General features: G+C 35.3%; 1 protein-coding gene across 5 annotated transcripts in view; it reads left to right on the top strand.

The window, feature by feature from the left end:
- Positions 1 to 16,271, top strand: part of ZNF280D (zinc finger protein 280D) — a 51,874-nt gene extending 35,603 nt beyond the window's left edge. For 2 of the 5 annotated variants that reach the window (XM_034066277.1, XM_034066278.1), the window contains 4 exons: positions 481 to 543; positions 1,118 to 1,236; positions 1,414 to 1,450; positions 14,450 to 15,083. In XM_034066277.1, the coding sequence (XP_033922168.1) occupies positions 481 to 543; positions 1,118 to 1,236; positions 1,414 to 1,450; positions 14,450 to 15,083 (853 nt within the window). Of the gene's footprint in view, positions 1 to 480; positions 544 to 1,117; positions 1,237 to 1,413; positions 1,451 to 4,036; positions 4,135 to 6,178; positions 6,207 to 14,449 lie in introns of those variants that run through there. The other 3 variants (XR_004550022.1, XR_004550023.1, XM_034066276.1) reach the window with 3 other exon arrangements.
- Positions 16,272 to 23,351: the final 7,080 nt, after the last annotated feature.

Below are 23,351 nucleotides of genomic sequence, written 5' to 3' on the forward strand. Positions count from 1 at the left end.
CAGTAGCAGCCCCTGTATTCAGCTGCTTGCTTTTTTGTTTCATATGGGAGTACAGTGTTGGCACATAGTTAACCTGTATAAGAGAACTTAGAGGTTTTCTAAAAATTTTATTTGTCTCATTTTAAGCCATTTCTTTAGGAAGCATGAATTCAGCAAAGCTTTGCTATTGTGGAGCAGTGTATAGCTATAGCCATGGTACTTCAAGAGCTAAACTGCTGATGGAAGCAATGTAACTATGTTCTTGCAGGGCTGTGCTGACAAAGTTAAGCCTTGTTCCTGTTATTTGTAAAAGAGAGCCAACATTCTAAACTAGAACCGATACTCACAATTCTGTAAGTTTTCAGCAATTTAATGTTTTAGGATAATGCAGGTTAGTAGTCAATCTTTCTGTTTTCATGCCTTGTCATAACTAATGTACAGTGTAGGGAATAATGTACTCAAGAGAACCAGTCTTAAGTGTTAATGTTTTCATATATTCAGTTTTCACAGTGCTCGTCCAAGTAAAAGATTTTGGATCTATAAGAAGCATTCTGAAGAGCTACGGTAATTCGGCTTTTTTTTTGTTACATATCATTGTGGGTTTACTTTCTGATAGTGAACTGATTTGTTAAATGAGATTAGAGCCTATTGAACTTCTGGGCTTCCACAGTTTAGGAAGAGCAAGGAAATAAAAACTTAAGCTCTTCCAATAGCAGTATTCTTTCAGTGACAGCTATTTGTTATTTGTCCACATTTAGTAACTTCTGAGCAGTTTTAAAAAATATTTGTTTCTGTATGTTCTGGTTATTCCTAATATGCACAATGGGGAGGAGGCAAGGGAAACAAAAGAATGAATAAACAATACCCACCAAACTGAAGAAACTCTTGCTTCAGATAAATTTGTCTAAAGTGTTCACTGTGCTATGTCCAGTGTGGAGATGTCCTGGTCATTCATAGGAATTACCAGGTGCTAGCTGCAGTATGAAAAGTAAGAACATGTTTTTGTTTGTAATCTCATCTAAAGGTAGAGGAAATTTTATTTTGTTTTTCTTATAGTCTGTCCAGTTGCTGTAAGTTAAGAAAACTGTTTCCACAGCTTTATTGTATTTATACTTCCTTTTCACTTTCTGTTCTCTAGAGGTGTGACTGTAGTGTGTCTTAACTGTGATTTCCTGACTGATGTTTCTGGCTTAGATAGCATGGCCACACATCTGAGTGAAAGCCACACTCATACTTGTCAAGTTGTTATAGAGAAAGGTGAGTACATATAGCGTCTTTTTTCATATAGTATACATATACAGATACCTCCATGTGGATGTTTTGGTCTTACTGACATCCTTTTTTTCAGTTGCATTATTGTTATTTCTGTGCACTTGGATTTAAAAGTTCCACATTTTTAATATTTTTAATAAAATCTTTTGTTTTTATTTTCAGTTTCTGTAGATATCCCAACTGCTGAACAAGTATCTGAGTAAGTTCTGTTTTACTGCTCAATGTTTATTACTTTAGTAACAGATGGCCAAAATTTGCTCATTGAACTTGAATTTTTTTTTAATTTCACAGAATTTTGAATATATAGTAAACATAGACCTTTATTAGTACTTACTGCTCCTACTATGTCCACAGTTACAAGAATGAGGAGAGAAAATAATTACTGCAGCCAAAATCAAAAGCAGGTTTTTGTTCAGTTTGGCCAAACAGACAAATGATTCTTGAAGTATTGGCATTTTTCAATTGCTACTGCTAAGCTACACATAGAAGTGAGACTGCATAGTGAGACTGTTAATTCAACTTGCTTTCAATACTGGCTTTAATATTTAGTTCTAAATGAGTGGTTTATGTTCTTACATAATTAATAAGAATACAAAAATGTGACTTTTATTGAAGTGGGACAAATTCTTAACCTGTTGTAAATATTAAAATATTTTCAAAATTGTTATCAATATGACCCAGGAATACTGTTTTGTACTAACTTTTTTAATTCCAATTTCAAAGAAAAAATACAAGGATTTTGGCTTTCAGTTTTGTTAAGGATTTGAAAAACAAACCTGCAGAATTCTGGAGATTGTGTTATAGAGTTTGCTTGGGATTTTTTTTAACCATAGAAGAATCAGACATGCCAAGCCATCCCTGATTATCCTGGAACAGTACCTGTGGCTTTACAATGTAGTTTGGGAACCTGCTTATCCCTTAATCGAAGGGTCAGAGGTGCGCCAGTTGAATCAAACATTTGAGTTCTCTATAGATTATTTCAGGACATAGGAATATAAAGGTCAGTTAGACTGCAAAGAAATATATTTTAAAAGATGGAAGGAAGTAGTTTAACCCTGATTCAACAAGGTGTCATTGAGTTCATCTACCCAATAGCAGGATTTTAAAAGGAGTTAGATACTCATGCACGATGAGAACCCTTTCAACAGTTCTTAAGCCTCTAAGCGTAAATCAGCCTTCACTGAGTGTTGGGAATATCCCTAATAGGTTATTACATAACTATGAAGTATTTTCTTAATTTCTATAAAGTGGCCAGTAAGAGGTGGTACTGGAATAATGTCATCTGACCTAAACATATAAATGCTTTTCTTTGCCTATGAATAATAGCATCAGATACAGTTGAATAAAACTGGCGGACTGATGGGATGACTAATAGACATTATTTAAAAGAGCTGAAGATTCTCTGGCAGGAAGTTAATTAGTTTGGGAAAACAAATCAAAAAGACATATAATAAAAATAAAATTTCTGATTTTGGAGCACGGAATGCTGGAATTGGACAAAACAGTGGAAGTAGTCATCTAGGAGGAGGAGCTATTACTCCAGGGTGGCTTGTGTTCTTTAAAAGTTTAGATTTTAGTGAAAGTCAGACAATGGGAAAATAAAGTTTTGAGCTGTGATAACTGTGAAACCCATAGCTTTTCTATTTGGAGCTGGCAGTATGTGTTGGGAATTAGTACTTGCTGAACTGTATGTAAGAAAAGGTTATAGCTTTTATAGTATTTAATGGTGGGCAAAGAGGTACAGTTGTGGCAGGCTGTTGTCAGTACTGCACAAGGATCTTGCTGTCTTGAGTATATTATAGAGATGTCAAGCATGTTGGATTACAAAGTAAGTATTGCTTAGAAACAGATGGGTAAGTGCTATAAAGGTTTGAGGTGGAGTCAAGAATATGCAGGTTTCATTCTGCAGGCTGCTAGTACAGATGCAGTTAGCCATTGTTTTCGAGAGCTCTGATGTTGGCATTAGTTACTGGTACTACATGAGATGATATAATATGTGATGGTGCTTTGTGAAGCTGTCATGCTCTCTGACTTAATTAATTTCAGCAGATCTTGTCCTGTTCCATGTACTAATTTTCTAATACTTTGGACAAGAATATTTCATTGCTAAGCCTAAAAGCATTGAATATACCTGTGTAGCAGATATTTTAAAAATCATTATTTGCAATACAAAGGACATACAGAAAGGCACACCTTTTTGCGGGATGGTTCTTCATAGTACTCTGGTTTGCTTTGGAAGAAGAGGAACTTGCAGACAGTATTCATAACTTGTGCTGTGTAGTTTCTCCATGATCTCTGAACATTTCTTTCCATTCTTTGACCTATAACTCAATGAGATACGACTTGTTCATGGGGCTCTTTAGAATTACTTCATCATCAGAGACAATGACTTAACAGTCTTGAAAACTTTTGAATCTTCTCTTGCATCTTTCAGATGGTATCTTTTGGTATCTTTTACTATATATCAGACTGTATGTGTTGTAAAACTCCTCTTTATTGCTAATAACCAGACATGTTCCACAAGTGCTGTGCAGTGTTGATGCAACTGTCTTCAGATCACAATCCTGCCATGAATATTACAGATAACCTAACTGGAGATGTTCCAGCAGGAATTATTATTTAAGTTGTTACTCTGCATAAAGTTGTCTTGTTTGTTTAGTGATCCACCTTGTGCTGAGGGAATAAAGCTTAATAACTATGCCAATAGTCTTCTAATGCTCAACTCTCTGCTTTGCGCAACAATTAACATTTTTAAATGAACTGACAGCAGACATTTTTGTTGCAGGGGAGTTGACAGTGAGCAGGTATCCTATACTGCCTTGGCTCACTGATACATCATTGTGGACCAGAAAATTGAACCCAGTCCAGCTTGGGATTATTTTGGTATGTAAGCGAACAAGGATCTGACCAGACCTTTTCCTTTTTCTTCATGCACTGAAGCTGTGGTATTCTCTTCTTGCATCTTGTAGGTCTGGTCTTTTCTCCCAATATTGTAGTCTGGCAAAGGCCCTTCTGTGTTTATGTTCTCTGCTTTGCAGCATTGACTTGCAGCTTTTTGGGGGCTGTACACCTTTGAAGAGAGGCTTACCAGGAGTTTCACTTATGTGATACAGTGTTTCTTTGCTGCTCATTTGCAGTGTTTCTTTGCTGCTCAAGTCTGTTGTTACCATCCCCAGCTAGAGTAGTGTGTAAATGATAACATGTATGTGTTGACATCAAAGACCATTTTGTTCTGAACTTGATCCTAGCTTCTGAAACTAATGGGCTTTATCATTCTCTTGGGTGTTCACTAAAACATACAAGTCCTGATCTATTATTCAAGTAAGTTGCATTTTTGTCTGCCAATGGCTTTACAGTATATAGTGGCAAAATATACTTTGAATGACTTCTGTCGCATGTAACTGCATAAACTGAATCTTGGCCAAAGGATTTTATTAGCTGCTTTGCTCTGGCAGCTAAGCTTCTTTTTGCTCCTAAATACTGTAGGAGGAAAGTATGTAATGGAGGCAGATACATCTATTGAGCCTTGTTTCTGAGGGTGGAGCAGCTACAGTTCATTCACACCTTGTTCTTTTGGTATCATCTCTCATCTTCAAGGATACTCAAGCTGCTGAGACATCTGCTGCTTTTGATTTCACTGCTTCTGACTTCATCTTTAGTTCTAGATTATCTATGGCAAGTTTATCCATCAACAGGTTGTCTGGAAATATGATGAGCTTTCCTTTTGTCATGATGAACATCTAGTGTTCCTCCAAACTCAACCTCCTGATTACAGTTAATACATGTCTTGGTTGAATCTCTCATATACTAGCTTCCAAGCAACCTGATAGGTAGAGCTAATCTTAGTCTGAGATCAGTCACTGTTATAACCTCCTAGTTGTAAGAGGTTATTTTTGATGAATGCAAGCTGTTCCTGATTTGCAGCACTTTCTTTTTCTGCATAATCAGATTCTCTGAGATTAATCCATTTTTATCACTATTTTTGTCCTCTTCACTTTTAGTTTTCAAACAGTAACAGTTTTGGTTACAGTGAGCTTCTGCAATCACTGTGAAATTGCTAATAATGGCAAGGATCCTGTCATCCATTGTCTTATGCGTATTTTGTGATTGAGCATCTGCACGCTTGCTCGGTACTCTGAAGTCTTGTTCTTTTTGCTATTTTTTTTTCCTTCTGACAGAAGCTATGTTCCATCTTGAATGCTGCTGTTCAATCATCAGTTACCTACTACAGGTTTTTCTTGCAGGACTTATTTCTGTTTTGACAGCAGCATTCAAAAAAAGCATAGTGGGTTTGTGTTTTCATTGTGAACGTGCTGTTGCATTTCAGAAGAAGTTGGATCTGAGATATTTCATTTAAATTCATGTTTCTGGCAACAAAAAAATGAATATGATTACAGATTTTTAACTTTTCAGAAATGTTCTCTAAGAATTTCCCAGAAATTACATTAGATTGACACTGATTTGAAGCTAAGTGAATGATACCTCTTTTGAATGCTCATTTTGGATATTATCAATTGACTCTTTTACAGCTTTGCTACAGATTTTTTTTTTCAGTTTCAGACTTGCAGTTAAAACATTTGTAAGCTATGTACAGATTTGTCAGCTTTGTGTAAATAGTTTGTGTAGAAACTATTGGCATCATGGTGTCCTGTTTCCATTTGTTTGAGGATCTCAGAAGTGTTACTCGTGTGGAAAACTTTGTAACATAAAACCTGTGCTAAACCATGCAAGTAAAAATGCGTGTCTTGACATAAAGTATCTCTGATGGTCCCAACAACTACAAAATTGCATGAATAATGAAACGTACTGGATTGTATCTGCAAGGAAAGAGCATGAATATGCAAAATATAACCCATTTAGCTTATGCTCAAAGAATTGAGATTTCATTTATGTGTACTTTAACCTGTCTTTTCTTTGTTATTTTTAGGATGTTGAGTGTCACTGGAATTTGGGTTCTTAAAAGACATGCAGTTGCAGAGCAACCTTACTTGATTAGCAAATTATTTATTAACTTTGGAAAGTCGTTTGTCTTCTCAATTGACCTGACAAGAAAGGAAATGTTTGTTTCTATTATGCTGTTAAATATTTGTAACTATGCATCTTTTAGTGTAATAACGCTTCACTACTCCTGATAATACTAGGAAGTGGTTATGTAGCTATCTACATTACTAGCCATCTTTCTTTTCCCATTGAGTCATTAACAGTGTAAAACAGCATAGTATAGAAGCAGCTTTTTCTCTGTAACTGCATTCACATGTAGACTAAGTGCTCATACGGTCAGATGTCTGGAGGAGAATTGTGCTCTACTTAGAGTTATATTTTTCAAAATGGGAAATTCCTACTGAAAGCTGGAGTTCCCTTAAAACATGTAAAATCAACTAACCAAAACCTTTTTTACTCTTTCGGTTGTAAAATAGGTTTGTGTTTGTAATGTAGAGTGTAGAAACTACCTTGAGCCACTTAAATAACATGAAATTGTTTTCTAGAAATTCTTGAAGTTACAGTCATCCTAGAAAAGGTTACTTTTGGTCAGGGGTAGGTAGAAAAAGGGACGTTTGCAAAAGATTCCAGGTGAGTTCCCATGCTGCTTACACAAAGAAGCTGTGGGAATAACTCTGGTTGTAAGAGAACATGACACATCACTGGGATGACAGTTGTTCTTGATTTGGGCTCAGTGTGTGTTTGCATGCAAATATACATGATTTTATTGATTGCAGAAATGAGAATACTTCCACTGGTGCTTAGCCTGTGCATTTCAGAGTCTGCTTGTTTCACTGATTTTCCAAATAACTTCCACTAGTCCTGGGTGATTCCTTATATATCAAATATTAAGTTTCAGATGAACCTGAATTTAGAATTTAGACTCTAAGGTATCTAAATTAATGTTTTTAGTTCCCTGGCTTTTACTGAGTCTTTGGTTTTATGGCACACCTGTTCTGGTGAGTATCTCGATCAAGCTGAATTTTTGTGCTCAGCTTCTACATTTTGGGGTTTTTGTGTTTGTTGGTGGTTGGTTTTGGTGTTTTTTTTTTCTCCATTTTTCTTGACTAGAAGTGAATTTTGGTGTAGAATGAAGAATCTTTGGGGTTCTAGAGAGGCTTCAAAATACCTCAAAATTCTGGCCCAGCAGGCTGCACTTACCAGAAATGGTCACGATTATATTTTCATGTTCTTTCCAGAAGCACTGTAGCTACATAGATGTAAGAAAGTATGTTGTCTTTGTTGCGGTTTTAGAACTTATGTGATAAAAGTGCTGGATACATCACAAGGTGATAGCTTCCTCTGAATTAGTACCCATTTATGAAATTTTTGCTAATTACAAATTAGAAGGAACTAAATTCTAAACCCTATTCCTAAACAGAATTAAGGTTGAGAATGTGTCAGGAATCCAAGATAACCCATATTAATAAAGATGTGGTTAGCATAAAGTGTTTTAAGCCCTGTTCACTTCCAAAACAGCATGAACTAGCCAGATTGATTGTTTTATAAGCTATAGGAAATGTACTTGGAAATCTGTTAGAAATTGATCATGTAAAATGTTTACAATTTATTTAAAACAGTCTACAGATACTGGATCCAATTCATACCCAATTATTTTGGTAGCAAAACTTACATTTATTCCGACAAGAATAGTAGGATGTTTTGTCCTTGGATATACAATATTTGATTTTTTTGTATCTAAATTGTTCTGCTCTTTCAGGAGTGTCTGTTTTTAGACAAATTACTATTTCCAACATACTTTAAGTTTTTGCATAGAAATAATTAAAGCAGTGAAGCAAAGCTAAATATTTGGTGTTGCTTCATCTTTTACTGGTGTTGCTACTCATGATTAAATACTTTGGAGTATTGCAAATCCCTGACCCAAAAAAAATGTTGTCATTTGATTTACCCTGATCATTTTTCTTACTGTTAATTAGATGAACATTATTACAGTGCTATTGTAGCAATGTTATTCTTAAATAATCCCTCTTTTTTATTTTCACAAACTTCTATTGCAAATTAAGATCTGATAATTAAAATACTTATAAATGGTTGTTTATATTACAGTCCAAGTTGCTCATCAGCTTAGCTAGGACATAAGTATTAGAAGGTGTTTATGGTTTACTGAAGCTATATGCTAAAATTCTATAAGAGGTCTGGGTTTTAGCACTGCTTTCTTAGATTGAATTAGGAAAATACATGTGGTAGATGTCAATCTAATATTAGTATACATTTTTCATACAATTTAAGTTGCTAAAGCTGTTTCTTCTGTCAAATATTCTCTACTTTGTAGACAACCATTAAGACTTGCTGAGGTCAGGTAATTTAATTTATGATTAATAACATTATTTAAATATAACAGAGGCAGCACCATACTTCAGCAGATTAAATTTGCTTTTAATGCAGCATCAACAAAGAAGATACAGGCATAGGCAATTTTGAGGGTTATGTTCATTTTTTCTTTTTTTTTTATAGGAAACCCTTGAAAGGTTAGATTTTATATTAGAACTGATGACTTAACAGGTTTTGTAGGAGACATACTTCTTGCTATCTCTTTGATAGCATTTTCTCATATAAACACAGAAAATCTGTGTTAATAATGTTGTGATAAGCTGTTTATTTAAGGTGGTTTTTAAAGGTCAATTAATTTAAATATTTTATAGTTCATCTAATGTATGGTCTGTCTGTAAAGGTGTTTTGAGGGAACTGTCTCCTCCAAAGAGCAGTTGGAAGTCAGCTGCACTGTTTTACAGTTGTCCTGAAATAATCTACAGCTGTGTTCTGGGTATTTGGTTTATGGTGGACAATTAAAAGAAAATTGAGCTTCTTTTTGCAGAATGTTTTTGTTGGGTCATAGTGTGTCTGGATGCACTTAGCTTAGCATTTCAGATCTTTAATACCTCAGGCATGATGTAAAAAGCTTTTAATCCTCATGTAGAATTGCAGGAAGCACTAGAGTCAAAGTACTTCTAACCATCTTAAGACTTGCTTCCTGGTTTTCATGAGGTGAGGTAACTAGAAAAGGTTACTTGAAACAAGTTTATCTTAAAATTTCTGCATGCCAAATAAAATGCTTTAAAATGCTGAAGTGCTCTTCCAGAACTCTGAAGTACATCTAAACTCAAGTAACAACTTGAAAAATTTATTGCAGATTGAAAAGTTATTTCTTTACTGTAAGTTATCTTCACCCTTATCTCTATTTTAACCTTGCAGTATTTTAAAAGTTTGAATCTTAATTCATTATTCACTAGGTTAAAGACTGAAATCTCCATTAGAGAGAGAGAACCTAAGTTGGAGGTAATGTTTTTTCTTTTCTCCACACAGTCTAACAATATCTCTGAACTTCATAACTAGTTTGAATGTCCCAGACAATTTTTCTTTAGCTATACAAAAACCATTGTTGTCGTGGTGGTCAGAAGATGCGCCTAGTGTAGAAATCTAGCTTTGTGCTTTAAAACAGAAAGGTACGGCAGTGTTGTAGGGACACCTTCAGTATGTCTGCCACATCCAACAATTTCCAGTTTGCAGCCAGTTCATTCTGATTGATTTATATGCCAGGCTCCAATGAAGGAATGGTTCAGAGCTTTAAATTATCTTCATCTTCAGGGAGTCTGGAAATTGACCTGAAATATAACCTGAGATGTGTGTAAATACTGACTCTAAACTGTAACTTTTGGAGGTTTTTGTTTACACTTCTTTAAAGAGGAAAATCTTCAGAAATGCCTCTTTAGGCCTGAATTCTCTTTTTTTATGTGTACAGATTTTCCCCTGTTTTCTGTATATCAGGAAGCGAAATGATCTCACACTACATTGTGGTTTATTTGTGGGATTTTTTTATTTAAATACGATCTTTGGATTCTGATTTTAGAGATCTTTTTTTCTGTAAGAAGTTGTTTTTCTGTTGCCCTTCAAAAAGGGCGATCTGTTACAGAAATCCCAGCTGGTAAGAGCCTGGGTGAAGTCCTCAGATCTAGTAAAGATTTTTCTTGTAACACTGCTTGCCTAAGTTGTTTTTCGGTTTTCGGGTTTTTTTAACAAGCAGTAATTTTGTAGAAATGTAAGAAGGAGAAGACTGTTCATCTTCATTCACCAGCATTAAGCAAGATTCTCAAACATACACAAGAACACATTTCCTTTCCATAGACTCCATTACCACTTCAGATGTGTTTACTCTTAGTTTTTCCTTTCTTTTTTTTTTCCTTTAATCCCATATTGTGTTTTAGCATTTCAGAATGTGTTGAATTTGCAATTTTTGCTTCATAAAACTGCATTCTGTAGTCCTGGCTTTCATTTTAAAATTAAAAATATAGCACTCTCCTGCCCCCCTAAAAAAAAAAAAAAAACAACAACCAAAAAAAAAGTGCTTGTACCTTAACCCTTTTTGCTGGAAAAGATGGAGAATACAGACAGAACAGCCTACTTGGGTGTTAGCTGTCTGAATTTACAGAAAACCTGAACCAAGACCTTTCAGAATAGTGATGAGCTGCCCATTCCGTGTTGCCTGGGCCATGTGGAACCTCAGGTTGTTTTTCCAAGGTGCCATGGAATGCCTGTTACTTTGCTGCAGCCAGATGCTTGACATTTTGGCAGTTCATTGAAATACACAGCAAGAAGACAAGCACATAAATTTGTGGAATTTGTTACGTCAATCTGGGGAAATAATTGGGATCTTGTACATTTTCTTTTGGTGTACACTGTGGGTGGATTCATACTTCATATAATTAATCTAAATATTTTATTCCAGATATCACAGCCTGAAATGTCATGTTCTAGCTAGTGATTTTTCACAGTTGTTGGTGCAAATTTAGCCTTTAAAAGCTTAGTCAAAATGTAATTGTAGTTACTTGTTATATATGCACTTATAGTCAGAGCTTCCAGTTCATTTCCTCAAAGAGAAACCTAATTACCATGCCTCTGGACTGCTCTGTAAACCAAACCAGCATTTGGGAGCAATCAAGGAATGTGCCTCAAAATGTTTGTGTTGTTTCACACCAAGCAGTTAACGTATATGCAGCTGTAATACAGGTTTTGTTACCTAAGAATACTTTTTCATCTCTTGGATTCATAATGATTTCTTGTACTACTCCCTTAAAGTAGTCTTATTCAAAAAGCTGATTTCATATAGACAATATGGCAGGTAGTTCATTAGTATAGCCAGTATTTGGTAGTCTGGCCACAGTTTGTATCATGCTTTAGAAAACCTTTTCATTGTCTTCATTAAAAGTCAAATTTTCATATTTTCCAGTCTTTTTGATGTCTGAATTTTTCATTTTCTTATACTGGAACCAGTATTATTGTATACAGAGTACTAAGAGTATGTTTTATTCCTGGTATTGAATGGAAGGCTATTGTTTCTCAGCTTATAGAATGATTTCTTGAAATGCTATATGATTTTTCTTTCTGTTGTGGGATTTTAGTGTGTCACAGTTGCTAGGTTTTGCTTATCCATCTGCAGTTCTCAGCAGACGTAAATTATCTCATTGGAGAAATACTCTTATCTAATTGAACTTAACTGTTGTGGTTAGTGGTCTAAAAGATCGCTGTTCTTTGTGGCTAAGTTTTGCACAACAGTCATCAAAAAGCATGCTGCTTTTTTTTTACTTGTTTTATTGGCATTATGACTCACAGGAAGGTATGCTGATGAGAGACAGCTTTATTCTGCATAAGAAATTAATATATATGAACATATATTTTCTTCCTCTCCACTTACTCCCTTCCTGTGGTTTGCCACAGATGAGTGAGAATGAGGGGCTAGGGTTGAATGAAGCTGGGATTTTGGTTACTAGAAGGTGAGGAAGGTTGTGATGGATTCCTTTTACATGTTAAGGGCAGATTTATCCTTTAAGAGTTTCTTGATGTACATCTTGTATGTGTACATAAATGTCATCCATCCGGAGTTTCCAGTGTGGAAACGCTGCTCTCTATGTGTGGATGAGGCATTAATCATCTCTTTATTTAAACCCTTTTATTTTACTTTTTGCATATGTTTTCAAAACTTCCTACATATGAAGTATAATTCTGTACTTGTTAGCTCTGCAACTACACTTCACCCTCAAGCTGCTTTAAAAAGTAGTAGCTAAAGGTCATGTGTATAAGCACTCTTCCATAAAGAGTTGACTGGATTTTCATATGAAAACAGCTCAAAATATTTACTAGCATTTATACAGCTTTGTATAGCTGAAATGTTTCCCTGGAATAGACAAGGTAATTAAGAACAGTTATGGTAACACCACTTATGTCAAAAAGAGCTGATGGATGGCTCTGCATGTTGGCTTTTGTCTTGAAACTGTCCTGAGTTTCTGGATTTTTTCACGAACTATTACCCTTCCTCCACCCCTCCAATAGACATTTTGTGTATTAGAGAATGTCAGTTACTGATTTTGATAGGTCATTAAAGGGGGGGGGGGAGGGATGAAAGCTTAGAGGTTGACACAAGTAGCAAATTTAGGTTGTAATTTGGCCTCTTGTTAATTCTTTATTATAAATTAAAAAGTAGTGGAACAGGATGAAAATGTTCTTATGAGTAACTGGTAAGATTTTATCACTAAAGGATTTGCCACAGCAGTCTCTTATTCCTGGTCAGAATATTCTTCTGACTTAAATTCAAAGTAGGAAATGGAATATTCTTGGATTAGTTTATTTAAGTGAAACTACAAAATGGATTTCTGAATGTTCATAGTATGTAGCACCTCTTCAAGAAGAATAACTTTCTGTAAAATAATTTGGCATATAGGTAAAACACATGAGTTGGTTTTAATTCCTGGATCAGTAGAACAACTCTTCAGCTTGAAAATATGTCATAAAATCAAAGTAACAGTGAAATGGTTTTCCCTTTAAAGAGTCCTGAGCTGTATGTCGATTAGGTAATGTTAAAAGTGGTTTTAGCCAAAAATTATTTCAAACCATTTGAAGAAATAAAGTACAAATATGTTTAGATTAATGAGATATTTGGTGATACTGTATCTCTCACATCTTCTGTCTGCATGTCACTGTTTAGAGGCTACTTGCAATTTAAGTTTTAATTTTTATAAGGTATTTTGGGAGACTTGCTCCTAAATTTACTTTCTATATAGAATTTGAATCTTAATTCAAACCAGCAGTTGTTCTTCCGTATTCCTTCCCCCAGTGCTTTCTTTTGTCTTGTCACCATCATCATTTGAGCTACTTAGTCTGAAAAACTCTGAATGGGTTAGAAATTATAGCTAACTTTTACCAAATTTAAATCTTTGCAGAAAAACTTGAGTTCCATTATTGAAAGGGTGGGAGAAGATGGTGTTTCTATAACAAATGAAATGTTAGGAACTAGTATTTCGAATTTTGACTATTGGAATATGAACATATGAGCAAATTGCATATAACAATATGACCAGACAATTTTTTAGGTTTAGGTTGGGGTTTTTTTAGGCACAGTTGGCATTTGAAACACACAGTTCAGTCTGTCTATGAAATATTCAGGTTATTTTCTTTTTCCTGATCACTCTAAAGCACTGTGAGCATGTGGCTTTATTGAAATAAGATGAGGTTTAAGCAATTGGTTTGTGTATGGAGTTCATATGCTATTCTTTAGATTTTATTATACAGTAAGAGTCTTATCTTTGCTTGCATAATTCAATCCTGATTTGTATTTCCTTTTCATAGTTTTAATTTGAAAGGTGACAGGTTCACTTTTTCAGTAAATCCAAATCTGTAGTTGCTCAACTAAATTATGGATTTAAGTTAGTTTGAATTTCAACTGTTAGCCTGTTTTCTCACTTGACTCATTAGTATTGCAGAGTCAGTTGGTCATTATAAAGGTACAAACTAGCTGGTTTTGGTTTTGGTTTTTTCCCCCCTCACATGCTTTTGGCTTTGCACATCAACAAAAATTTCCAAGTAGTTGTATCTGCATCTGTGTATCCTCTGCATGTGCAGGTAGAGGAACTTCCTATCGTATTTTGGAAAATTCCATGCATCACACAAAGGGGACAACTTAATTTTCCTTTTTAGTGATGAAATGCAGAGGTAGAGAGTAGTAGTTGACTGCTGTATTCAAAGCTGAATTTGTAAATAGGTAAGAAAAATGCAGCTGTTAAATTCAGCCTATCTTGCTAGGAAAATTTGGGAGAATTACCAAATAGGAAATGTACAAGACTGCTCTCTGAGTGTCACTTTGTGGAGTACAGCCACATGTTGCTTTATTTCATTTGTGGTTAAAAATAACATGTTTTGTTTTTTTCAGCAAACAAGAGCATGACTCTTCAGACAAAACAAAAGAATTCTACAGAAGTCAAACTAAAAAAGTTGCATCAACTGAAAAGAATGAAGAAAAGTCATCATTGTCAAATACAGAAAATGTTCCTAGTTTGGAACTCCCTGACAACAGCTCAAAGAATTCTTTGCATGAGAAAGGAGCATGTTGCGATTCATATAACAAACAATTAATAGATGAGAAACAAAAATGTATTCATGGTGAAAGTGAGTTAAGAACTTGCCAAAGCTCAGATAATGTTGTCTTGAATGAGCAGACTCAAGTGCGTAGTTTGGATGTAACTACTCTTTCAGCTATGAACCCAAGGGACTTAAAACTGACATTAGGTGAAGATGTTAGTTTTGAGCAGTTCTTGAGAAAAAGAGATGATCCTGAATCGATTAGTTCAGACATTAGTGAACAAGGTAGTATTCATTTGGAGCCTTTGACTCCATCAGAGGTACTGGAGCATGAAGCTACTGAAATCCTTCAAAAAGGTAATGTTGCACCTTCAGCAAAGAAAGCTGGACAACTCTCTGAACAAACAGATGAGACTTCTAAAGAAAGCAATCCCAACAGAATGGAAACAGTTGTACACAAGACAGATGAAAATGAAGCAAGCTGAAATAATGTTTATTTTATTCTTTGTTAAAAACAATGGTAAGAACACCATGGACCATTCCTGATGAGAGTGCTCATTTTCTAGTTACTAAAAACGGGGGTGGAGGAGAGAAGAGATGCTGAAGTGAAGTCTTGCATCTGAAGACAGCATGTATGTGTATGTGCAACTGATTTAACTAAATTTACAGAAGGTGATGTTCAGATACATCTTCCTGTCTCTTGGATATGGTATATGATTGACATTTGAAAGGAGGAATAAATTCTAATTTTATAGTTTACTAGCCTGGGATAAGATGATTTGTTTGCCAAGAAAATATTTTTTTAAATCCTTCAGTGTGAATATCATTAAACAGTGGAATTTAGTATGGATTAACTTCTGATGCTAAAATGGAGCACACTTGCAGTGATGGTTATTGGTCTGCTGATACTTCGGGTAAACCTAAACCTTTGGACTTGATGTCACATTCCTGTCTGTAAAAGCATGTAAACAGAATTATATGAGTCTGTGCACCTCTGTACAGGTGTAATCCTGCCAGGCTATAAGCTTACCTTAATAAACTTTCAGTGAAAGTGAAACTATTACAATAAAAATATATATTTGTGGGGTTTTCAGTGTGCAGGCTGTGCAGAAATACCTAACATAATTGTATAAAGTAGAACATAATGCTGAAAGTACTGTAGCTGTTAGGCTTTTATCGTTGTTTATTATGATTCTTAGCCTTAGACCCATAGGAATGGTCTGTAAGTCACACCAAAGTACAGTTTAATGTAAAAATTGTTTTAAGCAAAAGTAAGGAAAACCCCAAACTGGAAACATCAACTGTCACGCATTCTGCCATTTTGCAGCTGCTGCTGGCTGTTACAAAAAGGACACAAGGGTATATAAAGTGGAATTGTACAGTTCAATTTCAGGACTTTTTTTGTAGTCTAAATGGTGTACAGAAAGATAGCTGCTGGTTTTCATTTAGTTTCTTTTGGTTTTGTTTTTTTTCCTTTGTCTTCTAGTTAGCAGTTAGATGTAGGAATGCATCTGATTAACAGTAGCTTGCTCTTATGACTTCATTGCTCCATTTGAAACACTCGAATGTGCTTTTGACTTACAGTTTTGTTTTTAATGAATGCTAAATGTTTTGAACAGCTGTTAAAGCACTGCTGTAAATTATTACTTTTTGAGTAAATATTTGCAACAAAATTTTGTCTTTGTGCATAATTTGATGCTCATCTTGAAACTTTGAGCAGAGTCTTCCCATCTTTATAAAAAAAAAGTATATTGATAGTTCCCCAAATCTATTTCATTTTAATATTGTGAGTTTGAGACTTATGGTGGTGTTTTTGTTGGGGGGGGGGGTGTACTATTGTTTTAGAACTAAATGAGTAAGTACCTATGCATAAACATATTTTTGTAGCTGTGTATTGTGGTAAGATGTGCTAACTTTTCCAGATTAAATGCAGATACTTTTCTGGGCTGTCAGTGTGCAGCTGAAGCCTGCTCTGTCCTCTTGTGTTAACTGGGCTCAGCTGCTGAATGAGTCTAAGTAACAGTATCAAAATTTAGAGACCATTGCAGCTTATTGGAGGAGTTGGACCCTCTGAATAAACCACATCAATCTCAACATCTCAAAAACTGTTTCATACTCTGAAGAACTATATGATGTAAATTGTGAATTGCATCTTAATTTTCATCCATGCAGGTTTAGAAGATTTTTAAAAAGAAAACAGGAACAGTTTACCTAGTCATAGCTCTTCAAGACCTGCCGCTTCAAACAACAAAACACATGAAAAACCTGACAGCAATTAAGTTGCAGTATTATTTTGTCTTAGTTGTTTGGGAATTCTGTTGGGTTTAGTGATCAAGTTAGTAACTTGAGATATGATTAACTAGTCTGATCTCTTCATGCCTCTACGTGTGTATAAAACAACATCAGAATGAGGACAGTTTAAAGGACTTAATCAGCTATGGAACTTGGTGTGTATGTTACTGGTGGAGTCCCTGAATGGGTCTGTTTGAATCCAGAGAAATCTCAGTAGTATTTTTTATACAATTAATGATCTTCCATGCAAATGATATATTTTGAATGGCACATTGGTACGTGGTTTTGGAAAAGATGAAGTTCATCTGGAACCACTTCTATAATACAAATTTCTCAAATCTTTAATTAGGCAAGTAAACTTTTTAAATATTTACCATTTTGATAATAAGAATTTGGCCACATACTGTTGAGAAAAGTTGGAAAATAAAACTTGGGATTTAAAAATTGCATATTTGGCAGAAGTGTATATATTTTAATTTTCAGATTCTTAATATATAAAGCATTGCTTGTTTTAAATAATGTAGAGAATGCTTGTACAAAAGGAAATGTTAAAACACCTTTCCAAAGGAAGCGGTGAGCTAGAACTACATTGTTGTAGCAAGACCATCAGATTGCTTTAAATGGGTAAGGCGATTCATGAAAATAGTGGCATGGAATTTTTGCAAAGGAGAGAAACTGAAAGTCATTACAATTTTTCCTAAATCAAGTCATTAATTTGCTGACTGAGCACTGTAGGTGACTACATAATTACGAAGATTAATCTCTATCGTGTTATTTGGGAGGTTTCCTGGAGATAAGTTGAATTGGTACTTCTGGAGGAAGTCACTCCAGAGGATCAAGTTACATCAAATGCATTTTGATGTATTTGAACGTGACTACGCATGATTCCGTTTTTTGGTTTTTTTTTTTTTTCATTTTGGAGTAATTTCAAAGTTTTTTTTCCATCCAGTATTTCTTATTCTGTGCCACCTCTGGTTTTGTACTTGGGGAGACATTTTACTTCAAGTTTTCACTGCCTTATAAAAAAAACAACCCAGTAACTGAAAGTTATTTGTATCCATACTAGATCCACCATCTCCTTCCATCTCAAAAGATTAACCATATTTGCTTGAATAATTATTGCAGGTGGTTTAATGTTTATTTTTAAGAAAATTGCATTCTATGCATATACTATTGTTATTTGCATTGTGCAGTCTGGGAAACAAACTGGCTTGCTGTGATTCAGATTTCCTTTAACAGAATGAATGAGTAATCCCAGGAAAAAAGAAAAATAGATGAAATTATAGCCCATAGTGAGTTCTAGGTATTGGCTGATGTATTTTAAACAAGAAAATTCTTATGACAAAACCATGTCCACTTTTTTTCCTGGAAATGGGGGAAGAGAGAGAAGAACCCTAGTTTTAAATTAGGTTCTGTGGTGCTTTACTGCTGGAAGGCATTGGGAACTGAAGGTCAGGGTGAAGAATCTTGAATAACACTTGGTATTCTGCAGAACCTTACAAGATCTTGGAGCTTTTCTGCAGACATTAAGTATTGTTATTTATATGCTGACACATAGAAAAGGGTGGGGGGGAGTTATGTGGTAGGATATACTAATATTCCACCAAAGACTAGCCATAGGCTGTCACAGTAGAATTTTGTTAGGGACTGTGAAGAAGCTTCTGTGTAGGGCATTTTTTTCTGCCCAGTTGTTCTCCTTTTGGTTTTATTACTGTTTGATTTTTTTGAGGCTTGTGAGCTTATTTTGTCTAGTTGCATCCTGTATTTTTTTGATGAATGCTTACTATGCCTCTAATAAAAAAAGCAACGGTAAGTATATGATAACTTTGATTTTTGCTTTTAAAAAAATGTTTGCAGCAGTTTTAATGTAGCTCAAAAGGACAGTTTTCGGTTCTTAGATGAAGCCAGGCATGTATCTCTGTTGAATGTTACATTTTAATGCGTAATTTTTGCTATATTTTTTTTCCCCGCTAATTCAGTGCTAAGAGGGAAAGTATACTGACTGGTATTTCACATTAATTTAGACACTATGTAGTCAGTTCTCTTATGTTATCTTGAGTTTTGGTTCACTGCTGTAGCTAAGACAATTAAAACTTTGTATTCAGTCATTTCATGGACCCAAAGTAACCATCTTAGGTTGGTGTCTCCTGTATCGCACCAGATTTAAAAAATAAAAGGTGGGAAATACTCCACTGTGAAAGCCTGTACTTAGAGGGAGTTTAATTTAGTAGTTATGCATGTAAGGTGCTATAAAGCTAATGTATTTAATGATGTAAAATGTGCTGGTTTTGTTGAGGGGTTTTTTTACTGTTCAAACTATTATGTCAGAGAGGCTGAGGTTTTTTGTGACTACCACAGGGATAACTGATAATATATGTATATCTGCATTTAAATTTGGGCAAGTTTAGCTTCATCTTAAGTGCTCAATTTAAAATATGATTAATTCCATGACCAAAAAGCTTTGGCTTGTCAGCAACCAATTCTTCATTTTATGGCAATTTTAAAGTAGCATTGCTGAGTGAATCCATTATGTTATAACTTAATGTGAATAAAAATAATTCAGATTTTATTTCACTAAACTCTCAATATTAGGCATTTAAATCAAAAGAGCTGTTTTCTACAAAAGTTGTAGTGAATGGGGTAACATATAGCGGTAAGTACATTGTCTCATACTGAAAATAACGTAGCCTTGAAAATGTAACCTTCATATGTTTTGCTCACAGATAGTATAATTAATATCCTCTTGACTAAAGGGAAGTATAACGTGCTGGTCTGTTTCTTACTTAAAACTTTCTCATTATAATACTGTCATTATATTCTAGCAAAAGACTGGGGGCCTTGCTTTCTTCTAAGGCTGTAGAAGTGGAACATTGACTACTTAGAAGTTTTTAAATTGCATATATTTGAATTACCTGTGTTTGCTGCCTGAAATGATGGGATTTTGTTTACCAGCTTCTCAGGTTTTCAGCTGAATTCAGCTGGGACTTGTGCCTTTCCACTAAATCTTTAGTGGACAGCCTTCATTTCCTCTTTGGGATAGGAAGTTGATGGCACATACTATAATTTTCCCAGGATATTTAGTGAAATGCAATGTATTTGTTAGATATCATTTAAATGGCTGCTTTTTCCCCTCTCACAAGCCCTTGTATCTTTTCTTGGTGGTGGGTGTATAAACAACTTTTAAGTTGTTGGCTGGTGATGGAAAGCGAGAGAGAGTTCTGCAGGGGAGAAGCAAGAGTAAGTTCAGAATTTTAATCATGAGTAGCAGTGTGTAACATGCAGGACAAGTTGTTGGTTAACCTGCTTTATCTGGTAAAGTGGAGCTTTTCTTACTGGTGCCTAAAATTGTAACTAGAGGAACCAGGGCAGTGGGGCACATACAACTTCAATGACTGGAAGATGGCAAAAAGCTTTAGATACCTGTATCTGATCAGAATTCCCAAAAGGAGCCTAAGGCAAAGCATTCATGGTAGGGAAGCTTTTCTTCTGTATATGTGACTTCCACTGCATTTTCTTTCCCAGATAACATATGCTGGATGCCCTCTTGAGACTATAGGAAGGCCACTTACAATAGGGAAGACGAGTGCTTGTATGATCTTCCTTGATTAAACCAAAAAGAAGCTCTTGATATGTGGCATGTATGCTGTTTTGTATTAATATAGGATGTGCCTTAGTGTTGAGTAGTTGCATCTTTGCTAAATAATGAGGTTCTGTCAGTTCTTCTGAAGAGTCTTTCAACATTGCTGTTTAAAATAAACATCCTTTCAACTGCAGCTCCTCACTTTCCAGTGACCTTTGTCTGACATAGCAGGCTAATAATCACCACAGCAGAAAAGTGTCAAGGCAGGCTGTTTCATCAGCTGATAATGACTTAGCCTTTCTTGGGGATAACCTACAAAGTTTCTTCAGGTTTGTTTTAAGAGAAACTTCAGTACAGAGAACTCGCTATCGATTAATTTAGGGAGACAGACTTATTCAAGTGGAGCATACTTCTTAATACCTTACAACTTAACTTCTGTTTGATAGAGGAAATCCATTGTCTTGTGGGTTCCTCAGAAAGCAGTCTTGATGTAACAGGAAATGAAAGTACAACCTGTGTTTAAAATACAGTAAACATACCAAAGTTTTCTAGCAAAAGTAATGCAAGTTACTTGTGGATGGGAATGTGTAAAATAATCCACTCTGCCCAGAAGTCTTCTCAGTTTCTTTCAGTGGAGTGAAAGATAAAGCTTTCTCCGTTCCCTTTGCAGTTGTTTCCCTTAGCATATTTGAAATACTGGTGAGGGTGTAGTGCCAGGATCAAACCAGGTATTACATTTGTATGGCCTTAAAATATCCAAAGCAACATTATTGCGAAGGATGTTTGAAAGCTGAGCTGAGGAGCTAAAACTCAAACCTTGGCTGCAGTTTGTTGCTTTAGTTTCACAACCCCAAGAAAGGCTATGTACCTGATGGTTTATCTTTTTATTATGCAGCTGAAGCAAAAAAAAAAACACGATTCTCTTCCCCTGCAAACCTGCATCACCAACACCCTTTTGACTATCATACTGCACCACCACAAAGAGTTAAGTGAATTTAGCTTTATAAATAATTTCTTTAACTTGGCAATTACAAGTTCTTTTAGATTAAGGTGTTTGAGTTTCAGAGATGTTTCTAAACTAAGGCTTTTAAGGCTCTGATTTTGTAAAAGCATTTCCAGTGACTGAAGCAGCCCTTTTCCCTTGTAGCTGCTAAGTCTCACTTCAGCCAATTTTTGCAGACACATGCTGAGCTAAAGCATGGAGCTGATCAGGTTAAAAAAAACACACTGGCAGCAGCAGAGGACAGCATAGTCAGTTTAGGCCATCCAGTTGCTGCTGAATGGGAAACCACAGCCTCAGAAATACAGCTTTTGGAGTGGTCTGTAGGGAATTATAGACCAATTCCTATTTTGTCCAGGGAAAGCATTTCTATAAGAGGAATAAACACAGTAAGCTTTTAGTATACCAAACAGCTGCAAGTAATGAAGCCATTGGATCAGTTCCTTTTGGAAACTGTCTGCTTATTATGGCTGGATCTCCAGAGATGTTAGTGTATAGTGTATTTCAATTGTTACACAAATGATAGTTGTGTGTATTTCAATTAACTGCTGCCACTGAAGGTAGGAAACTTTTCTGAGTATGACCTATACATCCTTCAGCAAAAGGCTTAAAATTATAATACAACTTTTGTAATTTGCATGCATGCAATGTATGTCTTTTAGATCTGTGCAAATTCAACGTATTTTGTTCATCCAAGCGAGCACATTGCAATAGGGACACCCTGTTGCAGTTACAGGAGGATGCATTTTCAGTATAACTGCTGAAAATTCAAATGTTATCATGTAGGGTTTTAGAAAGTAGAAAACTAGTCTGCTACCCAGCAAGATGTTCATCACTCACACGTAAATTTTTAATCATTTATATATGAAATCTTATTGCTGAATAAACCTGGGACAGAATGGAGGGACTCGAAATTAATCCAAGTAAATGAGCAATTAGGAAGAATTCAGCCTGAAATGAAACCTTTATAAAAACTAAACAACAGGGGTCTTATTTTTTAGCATGTTAAAAAAGAGGGTAGAGTTCAGCAACAATCCTTATGCTCTCTTGAGCACAAAGTTGACTAAACAGATTGTTGTAAATTTGCCATTCTACTTGAAATAAAGCATCTTGCTAATCCAAGCACACTTCTGACTAGGTCAGCTACTCAATGGACGGAAATGGGGTTTCATTTCCAGTCTCCATAAAAGTAGGTGAGATGTGTGCTAAGGAAGCAGGGCTCCCTGGGGGCTCTGGGAAGCATTGTTCCTGTCCAGGATAGCTGTGCCTCTCAAACTTGCTAGGTTTGTGCACTCCAGGCTAAAGCTGGCCCTTCCTAGTACAGTTGATCTGTAGACACTATTATCTATGGGAAAGTTTATTCATTGTTGAAAGGAAGCAAATGAAAGAATTCTGCATGAAAGCAGACCTCCTGACTGAGCTTTCACAGAGTGATTTAACTGCACTGGAGAACTGCTGTTTAACAGTGGTATCTTGGAAGCTTTTAACATGCCGTTGCCTCCTAATTGCCATTTGTATTTTGGCAGTAATAAATATTATTACTGCCAAAAATATCTGTTGTCTTCTCACGTCATATGTGACATATAAATATATTCTTTATTTTATGTGTTTACACAGTCCTTACAAATGCACTGGTTCTTTCCATCAAAATAAACTGTATTGTTTGAGAGAGCTTACAATCCATTTGTAAGCTTATGAGAGTTTCTTGATCACATCTCTATTGATCATTTCTATGTTACCCTGCATAAAATAAATTGAGGTGCAGGGACTATGAAAAAATATTTTAAAGGTCAGTCTCTTACTTACCCCTAATTAGAGTGGATGAAATATATTACCCTGAACTTCTGACTCCCTGCAATAACAGTCATATTCTCTTTCTTA

This window comes from Melopsittacus undulatus, chromosome 9 (assembly GCF_012275295.1).
Source record: "Melopsittacus undulatus isolate bMelUnd1 chromosome 9, bMelUnd1.mat.Z, whole genome shotgun sequence".
Classification (NCBI taxonomy): Eukaryota; Metazoa; Chordata; class Aves; order Psittaciformes; family Psittaculidae; genus Melopsittacus; species Melopsittacus undulatus.